This window comes from Lycium ferocissimum, chromosome 7 (genome assembly GCF_029784015.1).
Source record: "Lycium ferocissimum isolate CSIRO_LF1 chromosome 7, AGI_CSIRO_Lferr_CH_V1, whole genome shotgun sequence".
Classification (NCBI taxonomy): Eukaryota; Viridiplantae; Streptophyta; class Magnoliopsida; order Solanales; family Solanaceae; genus Lycium; species Lycium ferocissimum.
The window spans coordinates 46,310,146-46,326,208 of NC_081348.1; the positions used below are offsets into that span (position 1 = coordinate 46,310,146).

Consider the following 16,063-nt stretch of genomic DNA (forward strand, 5'->3'; position numbering starts at 1 on the left):
TAATCGCCCCAATTTAACCCGATCCAACTAATAAGCCCGACCCGCCCCAATTAAATCTCCTTTTATCCATATCAAAAGAAACCCTCGAACCCATTCAAATAATAAGCCCGACCCTAGAACGCTGCCGACATTTTTGTGGTGATTTTTTCTTTGGTAATTGTTGGTAAATGTTGGTAATTGTTTGTCACTGTTTTGATAGTAAACTGTTTCAGTGTCATGCACAACTAGCCAAAGGGGGTGCTTACCGTATTTTGTTCAAAGTGTTTAATTTATGTTAAGTGAATGATCTCAACTTTATTTCTTTTTAAAAATGTTATAGAAACTGGTTATCTTTTGATATGGATAAAAGGGGATTTAATGGGGCCGGTGGGGCTTATTAGTTGGATCGAGTTAAATGGGGGGATTAATTATTTTAAGTTAATTATATTATTAACTAATGAGAGGCTGCCACGTAATAAATGAAATTGTTCATTGGGTTTTGAAATGGGTCCGTTAAAAATAAAGGTATTTTAGGCCCCAAAAGTTAACGTCAGGGATATTTTAGATGCCAAAGGTGAATGGAGGATATTTTTACACCAATTGTAATAGTTCAAGGATAATTTCGGCCCTTTTCCTTTTTTTGTTTGTTTGTTTGATAATTGTGGTGGTGACGTGTGAGAAGAAAGAATAAGGTTAGGAAGATGGTTCCGGCTCAAATAATCGAAGCCAATGTCGGGAGAGTTGTCAAACTTCATACTTAGAGGCTCAATTGGTCTTTTGGTGAGACTCGTAGCTAATGAAGGCTATTTTTTTTTTAATTAGCACAAAATGGAGCGAATAGCTTACATGGTTATTGAATTATGGTAAATTTCCCATTAACGTCATTTAAATTTATTTTGTATCAATAAAGTCATTCAAGTTAGACTGATTTATGCCTTGGCGATGAAAGTGTTGACGCGTGACATTTAAGGGGGAGGCTAGCATCCAGTGTTTTGCGTGATAAGAATGTGTTGTCAAGACTTAAAGACAAGTTATACAAGGCGGTGGTTAGACAACTGTGCTGTATGAGGCAGAGTGTTGGCTAGTTAGAAAAGTTCACGTGTAGAAGACAAAGATAGCAAAGATGAGGATGTTGAGATGGATGTGTGAGCATACCAGTAGAGATAAGATTAGGAATGAAGTGTTTCGGGACAAGGTAGGAGTGGCCCCGCGGTGGACAAGATGCGAGAAGGAAGGTTGAGATGGTTCAGACACGTGCAGAGGTGATGCGTAAATGCTGCAGTGAGGAGGTGTGAGAGTTTGACTGTGATAGGCCTGGAGAGAGGGAGATGTAGGCCAAAGAAGTCTTGGAGAGGTGATTATGCAAGATATGACGCAACTTCAGCTCATCGAGGACATGATTGTTGATAGGAGGGTGTAGAAGTCGAGTATTTGGGTAGGGAATTAATGGGTACTAGTACTTTTCTTACGCTTCCTTATGGTAAGGTCCCTAGTACTACTTGATTATTTCTTTCACTTTGTTATCTTAATATCTTCCTACTGTTATTGCTCACTAATACTATTGCTTTTTCATATTTTCTTGAGCTGAGGGTCTATTGAAAACATTCTTTCCATCGTGCTAAGGTAAGGGTAAGGTCTGTATATACTCTACCCTCTCCAAACCTCACACGGAGAAATTATACTTGGTATGTTGTTGTAAGTTAGACTAGTTTATCTATAAAATCATTATATCAAAAAACTAAAGGAATAATTACATAAACCTCGCCGCAAGTTTGGTTTCGTAAGTACTTCCTTTATTGTTTTACTTACTTCTTTTTTAAAAAAAAAAAAAAAAAACTTTTAACCTAATTATTATTAATATAAAAAACTTATTATTTAACCAATAGGTCCTTTATGAATTTATTCCTTTTTAAATTAACTAGTATACGTACCCGCGCGATGCGCGGTCATTTGGTAAACATAATCATGGATATACTGGTTTATTGAACAACTTCAAGATTCAACTTGTTGTAAAATGATATTATAAAGATTACATGAGCGAATGCTAGCATATTTAGCACCTCGACAGGTTATAATAGTTAATACTTATGAAAAAACAAACCAATATATAAGCTTAGTTCATTATCTAAATTTGATACCATAACTTTTAGCATTATTTAATTATTTATTTTACAAATTAATCGAAATCATAAATATCGTCTCACAATCCCTATTATCCTCTTGTAGGCATTTGTTTACTATAATTTTTTATTTAGTGTTTAACCTATTATCCAAATAATAATTTTAAACTACTTATATTTTGCTTTCAATATGATATGTTAAATTTTAGTTTGAATTATTCATAAATAACCTAAGTCATCCAAACTTGAGATAGACCTAAGAATATTGGTGGCATCTCTATAACTCCGTCCATACATCAAGGCTGGAATTATAGGTTGTGATTAGGAAGTTGACAAAGGTTTGTTGAATGTTAAACCATTCGAAAACATAAATTATTTCAAATCGTGTAGATTTGGAAACCTCACAATGACACTGGCATTAGGCAAATTACAAAATTGAATTATGGGCATCACTAAAATTTTTAAGATTAATTCAATTTTTTTGTGGTTCAACTTCTTTCATGCTGTTGTATATTCAAGTTATAGTTTAATTAAAATTCAAATATATGAACACAAATTGAGGCCGTGAAGTCCATGTCTTTGTAAAGATCTTATACTATAAATAGGAAATGAATCCTCATTTGTAAGGGGGGTGGGGGTGGGGTGGGGGGGGGGGGACGCTCGATAGTAACACATTCTTCAACAAGAGATCATTGTATCATTGCTTGCTTTGTTCCCCACTTCCAGTTAAAAAAAATGTTTAAAACAACTTTGAACCAAAATACCCCAACAAAAAAAAATATTACAAAACTACCTTAGCGCGATATTTGGCTAAGCGACTCACGGAGACGGGCGTTAGACGCTTTTAGCTCGATTTTTCTTTTATAGGAAAATTTTTAAAAAAAAATAGAAAATTTCTATAACGCAAAAATCGCGTTATAGAAACGATACCAAAAAAAAATTGGTCAACTTTATTTTTGAAACACTTAGTGTTTTTTTCATACTTTGACCAATGATTAGTCGTATGTCAAGACTACAAACGTCAATATTTTATATAGAACCTGATATTTTTTTTTGCGTACAATAATGTAGGCTCAATACATCAAGGATACGTAAACGTTCGGATCGTTATTTTAGGGGTTAAAAAGGTGCCCAAAGTAAGTTTTGTTTGTAAACTTTAGGTTTAAGTGTTCCATATACATAGACGTCCATTTTTATTTGAAGACTTATTGTCATTAGCTTAAAGTTTTTTATTTTTAGGATTTAGATTTAAGTGCGTTATTTTTTAAAGCGTAACTTTATTTCGAATATACGTGGTTTTTTGCGCTCGGACGTCCGATTTACGCGATTTTTTTTTTGTAACATATTCGAAAGAAAGTTATGCATTAAAAAATAACACACTTAAGGAACTTAGTGTTTTTTTCCATAAAAAGATCGCAACATCTTATTTTAATAAATCTTTTCTTTGCAGCGCTTAGTGTTTTTTTCATATTTTGACTAATGATTAGTCGTGTGTCAAGACTCCGAAACGTCAATATTTTATATAGAACCTGATATTTTTTTTTGTGTACAATAATGTAGGCTCAATACATCAAGGATACGTAAACGTTCGGACCGTCGTTTTAGGGGTTGAAAAGGTACCCGAAGTAAGTTTTGTTTAAGGTGTAAGTGTTTTATTTTTTTAAGGTTTTGATTTAAGCGTGTTATTTTTTAATCAAGACATAACTTTATTTTGAATATAAATATAATTCTAAAAAATATAGGGAGAAAAACTAGTTGTAAAGTGGTCAAACTTTAGATGGCCATAACTTTGCGCTCGGATGTCCGTTTTACGCTTTTTTTTTAAAAAACTTGTGTATTTTTTCGAGATCTATGTGGACAAATGGCTGTAAGGTGGTTTGACCGAGTCGATTTTTAAAAAAACACCTTTTATCCCATTTAATTTCAATTTTCCCCCAAATTGGCCTGAAATTTTCAGTTTTATTTACTTATAAGATGATGATACATAATAGATTTCAACGTAAAAATTCCGGGGTAATGTAGCTGTGAATGTCAATTTCACTTTTGCAGTTTCAATTTTTGAAAATAAAGCTGACTAATTTTCTCGACATATAAAGTTGACTAAAATAACCTTACAGTCAAACACTAAGTTTTTCCAAATAAAACTTACTTCGGGCACCTTTTCAACCCCTAAAATGACAATCCGAACGTATACATATCCTTGATGTATTAAGCCTACATTATTGTACGCAGAAAAAAATATCAGGTTCTATATAAAATATTAACGTTTCAGTCTTGACACACGACTAATCGTTGGTCAAAGTATGAAAAAATACACTAAGTGTTGCAAAAAAAAAAATTGCCAATTTTTTTTTTAGTGCTCACTATTTTATTTTGTAATAAAAAAAAAATCTTTAGCGCATAAAATACGCTTGCATTTTAAAAACCTTTTAACAACTTTATTTTCAATAAATCTAAACCCTAAAAATAAAAAACCTTAAGCTAATTACAACAAATCTTCAAACAAAAATGGACGTCTATGTATATAGAACACTTAAACCTAAAGTTTACAAATAAAACTTAGTTTGGGCACCTTTTCAACCCCTAAAATAACGATCCGAATGTTTACGTATCCTTGATGTATTGAGCCTACATTATTGTACGAGAAAAAAATATCAGGTTTATATAAAATATTGACGTTTTGGAGTCTTGACACACGACTAATCATTGGTCAAAGTATGAAAAAACACTAAGTGTCGCAAAAAATAAAGTTGGCCAATTTTTTTTTTTTTTTTTTGGTACTGTTTCTATAACGCGATTTTTGCGTTATAGATTTTTTTTTTTTTTACTTATAACGCGGTAAAATGCGCGCTAAAGCGATTAACGAAAGCTCCGTCTCCCGTGAACTCTTTTACTGCGCTAAAAGTAGTTTTGTAACTTTTTTTGTTGGGGTATTTTGGTTCAAAGTGATTTTTTGGGGGCATTTTGGTTCCGGATAAGTTAAAAAGCAGCTCAAAATATGACATAATGACTCGCAATGTTTAGGTTGTGTCTGTTGGGATCGAAATAATCAGGACGTCATGCGAAAGCTAATAATTTGCAAATTTTGAATGACGATAAATCAGACAACAAAGAAAATATACTAACAAGCATAATATTATAATATGATTTGGTCAAGTGACCTACATATTAAAAACCTAAATTAAAAGAAAGCATTAAAAACTATGGAGAGAATAATCTCCCCATAAACAGGACTCTTTAGTGACTACATTATGGATGCTATTGTGTTCTAGTTGTGGGAAGTATGTCTTCAATTTATAGATGTACAAAACTTTTCCTCCAAGACAATGATTAGCTAAATATGGAAGAGAATTATATTTTCCTTTCAGGAAAAGTAAAACAATTATGGTAATACTTTGACTTTCCTTCAAGGGAAAAGTAAAACTCAAATTTGATAAGAAAATCAGGGCAAAACCCCTAACAATGTCGAAAGTATGATTGGACAGGTAAGCATAATAGAACTAGTAATTTAATTAAGGATGAGAATGGGTAAAAAAGTAGTATTCGATACATGTATCAAGTGACCGGTGAAACTTTTGCAATAAGAAAATATAAAAGTTACATCAAATTCAATGGTGTTGGTCCCAACACCTTGAGGCATACATCATGCACGATAACAAAAGCACCTCAGATTACATTGAACAACCAAACAGAAGGTAAATTTCAGAATATAATAGTATATTTCAAGCTATTGCGATCTTCATCTTTAATTAGTTAATAGCAGCATTTAATTAGTTATGCATATTTTCACCAGTCGATGCCAGAACAATATCCTTTGAGAAAAGACATCATTTCCCCCGGAACTCGGGCAAAGAACTTTAAACTAAACTTAACAGCGGGGGGGTGACGTGGCAAGAAAGTGTAGGGGGAGGGCTGGTGGGGAGGAAAAAATAAACACTAAAAAGTGATCCCTAACATGTCATCTTCTAATTGGATGATATATTAAGATTTTCTCTTAATATTTTATTTTCTATTTTAAATTAACTTTTTATTTTCTTTCTTATTCTTTTCCCTTCTTTTGGTTCTACTTAAAACTATTTTCTTCTTCTTTGTTTCTTTGTATATAGATTTAATTTATGGGTTTGATTTGACACAAATAAAGAGATTAAATTTGTTGAGTTAACAAAGGATTTATCAACATATACATTTGCATAAAATTGAAATTTGCTTTGTTCATGGTTTCTCTCTCTAGTGTTTTTTGTTATTAAGCTCTAGTTACTTTAATTTCTTATTACATATTCAAGGAACAATCTTACTTTACAATTCTGTTTCTTTATTATTGTTATCAATTGAATGCACCTTCAACAATTCCTATTGTTATTTGTGTTAACAATAACAAGACAATTGTTATTCAAAATTAATTATGGGTATTATTTCATTTATGTTAATTGTTGTTAATTTGTAACCGAGATTAAGCATGTGAGTTGGAACATTATCTTTTTAAAATGAACTACTTTTGCAAAATTTGTATCTTTGGAGATACTTTTAGTTATTTTAGTTATGCCAGGATCCCCCTTTTTAGTTGTGTTTAACTAAGCTTTTTTGACTAAAAGTCACAAAGTTTAAGTTGTGTTTAACTAAAAGTGTAGAATGAGTTATGACGTTTCTTATATTCTTTGTATTGTCTTTAGTATTAGGAAAACTTAATACATTGATACGTATTGGTGATTTTCGAATGAGTATAAAGGAAAGCATCAACGATAGAGAAATAACAAAAGAAAATATGAAAATGCATATAATATTATAGAATTCATACTTATGTTAATTGTTGTTAATTTGTAAGAAAAGCATGTGAGTTGGAACATTATCTGCATAAGAAGATTAAAATGCAAGCTCGATGCGAGGCATACTTTCTTAGAAATGCAAGTGAATATGCTTTGGAGAGGCTACTTTTAGTTATATTTAGTTATGAACTTTGTCTAAAAGTTTAGTTATGTTTAGTTATCGAAAATAAAATTAGCCAAAGGATGAGTTAATAGTTGGTTTCTTATATTCTTTGTATTGTCCGTTATTAGTATTAGGAAAACTTAATACATTGATACGTGAATTTTCGGTGAAGGTTGAGTATTTTGGAAAGGAAAGCATCACCGATAGAGGAAATAACAAAAGAAAATATGAAAATGCGGGAGTTAGCAAATCCCTTATTGTTTGGGCTCCTTCTGCCGAAAGTTAATTATTTATTAGATTAGCTCTTGGTGGAGGAGAAATGAATCTACTCATGAACAAATGAATGGAAGGTAAGATATGAAACGTGCTTTCAGGATTTGTATTTGTTCTTTAAATTGCTAAAGAAGACCGGTAAAGCAATAAATGAAATTGTGTGTATATGAAGGCTTCAATAATCAATTTCTTGTTTGACACCTTAAGCTAAGTTCCGATGTAATACGGTTTCGATCTTGGTAATAATGAAGAAATCAATGCAAAGGGGGGCGGAAGAAGGTGGGGCGGCGGCGGTGTTGGTGGCGGGCGGGGTGTTGGTGAGAATGAGGAGAAAGTAGAAGAAAGAGAAAAATAATAAAAGAAAAATAAAAAATGAAGAGTTGGTAATTTTTGATTGATGTGGCAATGACGTGGCGATCTTCAGTGTAATACTCAACTGGTCCGAAGCTAAGGGGGGTAAATAATTATCGATTAAGTTGTTTAGGGGTAAATAATTACAGGGTTAAGTTTTAGTTCTTTAATTTCCTTTTGTATGCAAAAGCTCTTCAGCTTGTTTATTATTATTTTGTGCTGCCTGAAGTATCTGCACCTCCTCAATTTCATTGGTTTTGTTCAGATCATCAACACCTTTGTCTCCATCCTTATTGTTAGGGTCTGGTCTATTCCCATCTTCCTTTGTTGTTCCATAAACCTGAGAATAACAAAAACCGTTTTTGTTGATATATATATATAAAGAAAAAAGCCCTGATTTCATCTTTTTGATGTTTAATTCACGCCAACAATATATAATACCTTCTTTTGAAGTTCTCTGTTCTCTTGGCGGGTGAGTGTGAGCTCCTTCAACAATTCCATATTTTCTCTATGAATAACACCTACCTGCAAACAAACATTAGTAGGAGCATTATTTTAGTTGCATCAAGAGTATATATATAATCTCCTTTAAATTGAATGTTACTACCTCCAAGTCCATTTTAGATGTATATCTTTTACTCCCTCCGTTTCATAAAGATTGGCACACTTTGACTTGTCACAAAGTTTAAGAAATAAATGAAGACTTTTGAATCTTGTGGTCTTAAATTAAAAATGTAATTGATTTTCGAATCCTGTGGTCATAAACTTGCCACGTAGGATGCTGAAAAGTAAAAACTTACCAAATATAGAAAAGTGTCAATCTTTTTAGCACAAACTAATAAAGAAAGTGTGTCAATCTTTATGAAACGGAGAGAGTACTACTTTCCAATTTGTCAAAGAGATATGGGGTAAAATGAAAGAAATAAAAGGTACTCTAATAGTTGTGGCCAAACATTAAACGACAATTAAAATGGAACGGAGGTACGTAGAATATCAGTCTGCTCGAACCTTTTGCTTTAATTCTTCAATGTCATCGGTCAGCATTTTTTCCTGCCAAAACATGCAAAAGATCAGACATTCTTTGTCTTGGATTAATATTAAATCAAGTAAAGAGATAAGTTTATTGCCTTTTTTGTCCGAATATGCTTTAAACTCATCTCTAGTTTTGTTTCCCATGTGTCGAGTAGATCGCTGATGCGCTCGCCTGAAATTTCTCCACTCTGCACCCGCCTGCAGTTAATTCTCACAATTTCAGGATTACTAATTACAGTATATTTCATACTCATAGCAAAATTAATTGATGAAATTACCTGTCGACCTCTTGTAAATTTTCTAACTGCTGCCTCCACATTTCTGCCTCCGTTTTCCAAAACTTGTAATCATGAAATTATATTATTGTTAGTCCTATTGAATGTTATTAGTATTACAATAATTTATCAATTTAGCTAGAAGAAGTTTATTTTTTGTTTTTACTATCCTAAAGTTGATGATTCTCACTGGCAGACCTATGTGCAACTTGGTGGTGTTCCTGCACCCGTTAAACCCAACCCGACGCAGACTAGGTATACTTATTATATAAGAAATATATGAAAATTGGAGAAACACCCTGGAAACCAAAAGACTGCTGAGTGTTTTGGTTTTTAGGCAGAACCTTAAAGGTTGGGTGGTTGGTGAACCTGTGTTCGGACCTCCTGCAGTCCTGCTCACCCACGACCCTTAATTCTGAGTCCGCCACTGATGATTATGTACTATAGTTATTGTTTCAATTCTCATGTACAGTATCGGATGATGAGCCCAATTGCTTGCATCTATCTTTGCTTCCTTTTGCTTGTTTGATTGATCATGGATTTTTCACATAGCTTCAAATTACGGGAAAAAAGAAATGCCGGAGATTAACCATTTTTTCAGCCTACGGGAACTTGAGCTTTGCTTTGTGATGATTACTTTAAAATGGAAAAGTGTGGCATCAATTATAATGGAGTAGTACTAAAGACTAAATATGAATATATATATATACCTTGGCTTCTAAAGTGGGTGTCAATTCGGCCTTGTCTTCATTATATTTTTCAATTACTGGCTTCATGCTTGCTTGATTTGAACCATCAGGGTCAAGTAAAAGTTTATTATCAAGTATCTCAGTCTTCTCTGCAACCTTTGTGTGAGCTTCCAAAATCTACATGTGATACGCATATAAATAGAGGATATATAAGACAAGGTGGTAGGCAAAAAACTTAAGCAGAAACACATCTAATTACAGCAATAATATCTCATATAGAAAAGAGGTTATTGGGAGCCCCATATATCCATAACAATTCCAATAGATTGAGAAAAACATTGTTGCAAAAGTTAATCATCAACCTCATCAGCCACGTCTACAACTTCTGTGGAGTTATTAGCTTTCAAGACCTCAAAAAGTACAGCAGCTGTTTGGTATGCTTTGGTAAGGCGTGCATTAAACGAAGACACAAAGAGAAGGCGAAAAAGAATCAGCATGAAGTAAACCTAACAACAAGGAAAAGTAGGGAGTCTCAGTATGCCCTAAATCTACCGATCAGCTTTATCAGCAGCATTCTGAATATACTTCCTATAGTAATGCTGGTAGAAACTCTGCATTTCACGAGTATCACTTTTTGTCGTCCTTCCAGCCAGCGTTGTTTAATTTTCCTGCATAGATGTGATAAATAAAAAATATTAATGGTTTAAAACCCCTAAAAGTGACAGAAGTGCAGTGTACACAGGGTACTAAAATGCAGTATTTGTTAACACCAGAAAATCCTGCATCAAAGATTCTAGGTAGACAATCAAACTGATACTGATGTCTGAATGATAACATGAGCAGTTTTTCAAGGATCACACCATTGAATCAACTTGGGAACAATTTCTAGACTAAATAAATCTCATGAGTCACCCTAGGCTAAACAGTTACTGCTTCTCATACATCAACTAACTTCACATAAATTAAACATTGTAATGTAAGAAGAAAAGATAGTGGGGTTCTGAATTACACAGAACATAAATTGATGGAAAATAAGAATTATTATCGGTAAACCTAAACATAGATCAATACAGCTGAGGCAAGTTGCATGTTAATTGGATATTCTTAAACCCTGCACATGGTGTTACTATTTCAGTGGGCTTTTCCGAAACAGGCTGAGCCATAAAAAAATTGAAATGTAGATTGAAATGTATGTATGGGGAATTGAGTCAATAAGAGGTTTTCTGTATTGTGTTGGCATAGTATACCTGCTTCTTTTCTACTCTACTCGGTTTTCGACAACCGGAAACTACAGTAGAAGTCACATCTAGGTTGAGCAAATCATTTTGATACACTAAGCATGGACTTAAGAAAAGGAATTTAGGAATTACTCTTTGGCTATACCATAATTGAAGCTAGTTATCCTGATTAATTCTGGAAAACTTCATTTCCTTGCTGCATGATCAATTGAATGGTCAAGATAATTAGTTACTTTTCTGTTTTCTTCAATTAGCATAACTCTGCTGCGCAGTAATGAGCATAGTTAGATTCTCTTGATATGCATGGAAAAGTTTCCTTTTTTTTTTCCTTGAGATTTAAGTAAGGACAGAGGAAACAGTACCTGCAGATTGTGAAACTATCTAATGCAGCTTGTCTCCTTCAATGAAATCAGGTCGATTCTATGCCTTCGAGAAAGCTAACCGGTTAGATCCAACCTCAAGTGGTCGTGGAGTTCACCAGTTCAAAACTGCCCTTCTTCAACGGCTAGAAAGGGTAAACTGCCCTTCTATTCTTTCAAATTGTAATAAAAGGAGACTCATGGAGAGAACTGTGTCGATCGATAATAAATACTGTTCTAGAACTGATAAGATTAGCTCTCCTTACTATAACGGCATGGATGAATATTAAACATAAGATTGGAACGCTTACGCTGCAGCACAAGATGAGAGTTCATCATCATCTGATTTAGGGTTCGATCTTGAAGCTGCTGTTAGAGATAAAGTTTATGGTACTTTTAACGTGTAAGTCTCTGTTAACTTTTAACGCCGTTAGTTAGTATTAATGTACTGTCTGTAAATGGAAATCAAAATTCAAATATTTGGATCAAAAGCGAAAACCGCAATGCCGTTATAGTAAGGAGAGCTAATCTTTTCAGTTCTAGAACAGTATTTATTATCGATCGACACAGTTCTCTCCATGAGTCTCCTTTTATTACAATTTGAAAGAATAGAAGGGCAGTTTACCCTTTCTAGCCGTTGAAGAAGGGAAGTTTTGAACTGGCGAACTCCACGACCACTTGAGTTGGATCTAACCGGTTAGCTTTCTCGAAGGCATAGAATCGACCTGATTTCATTGAAGGAGACAAGCTGCATTAGATAGTTTCACAATCTGTAGGTACCGTTTCCTCCGTCCTTACTTAAATCTCAAGGGAAAAAAAGGAAACTTTTCCATGCATATCAAGAGAATCTAACTATGCTCATTACTGCGCAGCAGAGTTATGCTAATTGAAGAAAACAGAAAAGTAACTAATTATCTTGACCATTCAATTGATCATGCAGCAAGGAAATGAAGTTTTCCAGAATTAATCAGGATAACTAGCTTCAATTATGGTATAGCCAAAGAGTAATTCCTAAATTCCTTTTCTTAAGTCCATGCTTATTATATCAAAATGATTTGCTCAACCTAGATGTGACTTCTACTGTAGTTTCCGGTTGTCGAAAACCGAGTAGATGTCACGCCCCGAACCATGGCCTGGGCGTAACACGACACTCGGGCCTTGCTTGCATGTGTCCGAGTGAACCTCATGGCTTGCTTGTCAACATGGGCATCAAAACAATATAATCTATATGATGCAATTTAAATGAATCATGAAAATGTAATTTGCGGAATAAAGTCTTGAAATTATCTCATAGCATGAGATATTCATGAAAACGTAATAGTCTGCAAACATGAAAGCATATTATCTCATAGCATGAGATATTCGTGAATAATAAAATGAAAGCATCTACGTGAATTAATATCTCTGCATGAAACCTCTAAAACATGTCCGAATACTAACTACCGTGATACATGGCCCCGGACTACCATAAACTCGAATACTAATGCATCCATGTTGAACCCGAGAGGAGCGGGGCTCACCAATAAGCCGATAACCGAGGTGATCCTTTCTCTGGTGTATGCTCAAAATCGGTATCCGCACCGTGAAGTGCAGTCCGGCAAAAAGGGACGTTAGTACATGGTGAATAGTACTACTATGTAAAACCCGCCGAAATGAAGAACATGGCACAACATAGGTATAGGACATGAATCGAAACTGAATGTAACTTGAACATGAGTATGAAACGTGAGTAAAGTCTCGAAAACAAAGAAATCAATGGAAATACATGTATATAAAATGTTCGTAACGTGGGGAATGCTATAGATAACCGACAACATGATCCGGTACTTGCGTCCTACCAACAGAACACCACACCTTGCCGTGATATGAGATTTAAGTAATAATAAGCATGTGAGGATCCAAAGCATAATGAAGGTGTTGCCTCTCTTCGACAACCCTTATCCTACGGTTTACGTAGTTTCAAAGCTATCCGAGCCTTCTCGGTTAACTACAACTCCCAAAAACACGAACATGATATAGTTGGCTAAGAAGCCCATGATTTTCGTGAAATAACTTGTAATCATGGTTTCACGAAATAACTTGTAACATGGTTTCATGAAATATCTTGTAATATGGTTTCATGGGATAACTTGTCATAGTCTTGCAAACATGTTCTTGATTCATGAGTAATAACAATAGTTCATAATTATAAATATAATTGACTTGAAAACATGCTTTGTAACTTGCTAGATAAAATCATAAAATTTCATATAAACATAACGAGAACACATATAGGAAGACCATGATTCATGGATTAAGCTAGGTTCCTAATAACCGTAATGGAAGATTAGGAATACAATAACGAATATAGATACAAAATTCATGTACTTCAAATACATAAATACGGGCTACCAATATGTTGGGTTTAATGCCCTAGGATTTGAACTTCATGGATATCAAGAAAACGGAGCATGGGGAAGAACGTAGACATTCCCACATGTGGATGGAAGTTCTACATACCTTAATTGCTCCAAAATCTTGAATTAAAGACTTGAATTTTGGATAAGATTTCCCAAATCTTGATCTTTGAACCTTGGGATGGGTTTTCTTGAAAAACCCTAGATTAGGAACAATGATTTCTTGCTTAGATTATTAGAGTATATGTTAGAATTGAGTTGGAAGGGTTTGGATTGACTTACCTTGATGTTTTGGATTGTTGCTAGGGCTTGGAATTGTGAATAATGAAATAAAAGAACTCAAGCTTGAATTTATACAAAAGTGAGGTATGAAATTATATGACATATTATACGGTCCGTATAAAGTTATACGGTCCGTATAATATGACCATATTTTATCATGGCACAAAACGAAGGTCTTTGAGGTTTGAAGTACGGACGACTTATACGGTCCGTATAAAATTATATGGGCCGTATAAGTAGTTCGTATAACATGACCCGTGAACCGACTGTCGGTCTTCTTTTGGAAAAAAACGGCCATAACTTTGTACGATGTCCCTTGACCTTATAATATACCGTTGGAAAGGTATTTCAAAGGGCTACAACTTTCATTCAGGAAGTTTTCCTAAATTCCTAATTAATAAAGCGGTTATGGTCATTGGAAGTAAGACCTTCTACAAACTCACTTGCAAACATGCCCCGTAACTTCCAACTTTGCTTTGCCCAAAGACATTTCTTATGACTTGATTAGTTTTCAAAACACTTCCTATAACTCTCATATTGGTTCCATTATATTATCATCTTATGAGTCAAACCTTCGCCCGAAGCTACGAGGTGTTACAATAGAGTAGAAAAGAAGCAGGTATACTATGCCAACACAATACAGAAAACCTCTCATTGACTCAATTCCCCATACATACATTTCAATCTACATCCCAATATGTTAGCGACAAAACTTTGACAAATATACAGGACAAATATGAGAAAACAAACAAGTTCATTTGTTTCACCACCAAAGTTTGACAGGAGTCACTTACATATATAAGCTACCCTGGGGTTTCTGGGCTCGACCTCATTGGCCACGCGGAGAAATGGTGCGATTTCACTTAGAGATGATGGCACTACCTCACTGTCCATCATTAATGATGGCACTAACTCACTGTCCATCATTAACTCCTCTGAGTTACCAGCCGTCGTCTGATCAGATCCCTTTCTCTGGTAAGCCATTTTTCCTTTTGAGCCCTGAAAGCTCAATTTAAGCTACCTCAAAAAGATGTCGTTAAGACTATGCTGAACAACTTACTGTATTTATGTTTATCTAGTTTAGATGATATTTCTTGTAGATAATTATATCAAATATTGTACTAGGTTAAACATAGATAAGTCCTAATACAACCAACCCTACACATAGTGACCCCCATCAATGGTGGATCCAGGATTTTCATTCAGGGTGTTCGTAAAAAACAATTGAATCACTTGAGCTAGTCTTTTGTATTTGTTCAGGGTGTTCAAAAGTTAATATATGTACATAAACACAAAAAATTTACTCTAAATATACACTCTGTATTTTTTGCCGTACGTGAATACCTGCAATGGCTGCATCCGCCCCTGAGTCCCCCATAACATGGAAACACCATATCAATTACTAAAAATACAGAGAAATTAACAACAAACACACTGAATTGATCAGTAAGCAATTTTCTTGTCAGAAATTCAATAAATGAGAAAATAACAAAGCATATAAAACTACCTTAACTACAGTACAAGGCTGGTTCTTGATAAACCACAGCAACTTGATAGAGTTACAGAGTTCTCCTTTCTCTCTTCAGATATCAAAACAAACCCAACTTTCCAAGTTATGAGCAAAGCGTCAAAAAGATAGACCAAATTCAAGAACCTAATTAAACACAGAATATGTGTTTTCCTTGTTTTATCAGAATTAAACTTTCAATTCCTCAAACCTTTTTCATAACTTCAAAGAGAACATATGTTTGGTGATGAGAACAATAAATTCGTATTAGTTCAATTGTTAATCAAACAGGACAAAGAACAGAGCACTTTGATGAAAAGGCTGTGTAAGTAGTACGTGTGTTTTCGTAATTTACTTATACTAATACGAACCTATATATAAGCGGGAAGAGAGGTACTTAGGCTTAGAAGGGTGATTTTGTAAATTCAACCTTTTATGGCTTACTTTATAGAACATGCTAGTGCTAGACCATGAAATGTCAAGGAAGTAGTCTTTTGGAAAAGAGAATAAGAACAGAATATGATGATGTGCATGGTGCATGGTGCATGGTGCATGGTGCATGGTGCATGGTGATATATAGTTCTAAAGAAAAAGAAGCTAAGACTGATTTATTTAGGAAAAGTATGACTTGGAAAA

At 34.2% G+C, this 16,063-nt stretch overlaps 1 protein-coding gene across 1 annotated transcript; it reads right to left on the reverse strand.

Annotated features, from left to right (window-relative positions):
• Positions 1 to 7,815: 7,815 nt before the first annotated feature.
• On the reverse strand, positions 7,816 to 14,807 carry LOC132062264 (callose synthase 3-like). The gene is made up of 10 exons (XM_059454867.1): positions 14,715 to 14,807; positions 11,868 to 11,967; positions 10,198 to 10,313; positions 10,008 to 10,101; positions 9,667 to 9,822; positions 8,960 to 9,021; positions 8,866 to 8,879; positions 8,658 to 8,674; positions 8,091 to 8,174; positions 7,816 to 7,989 (listed from the first exon to the last, which is right to left on the reverse strand). Exons 3-10 carry the CDS (start codon positions 10,260 to 10,262, stop codon positions 7,816 to 7,818), a joined length of 666 nt encoding a protein of 221 aa, XP_059310850.1. The 5' UTR covers positions 10,263 to 10,313; positions 11,868 to 11,967; positions 14,715 to 14,807.
• Positions 14,808 to 16,063: the final 1,256 nt, after the last annotated feature.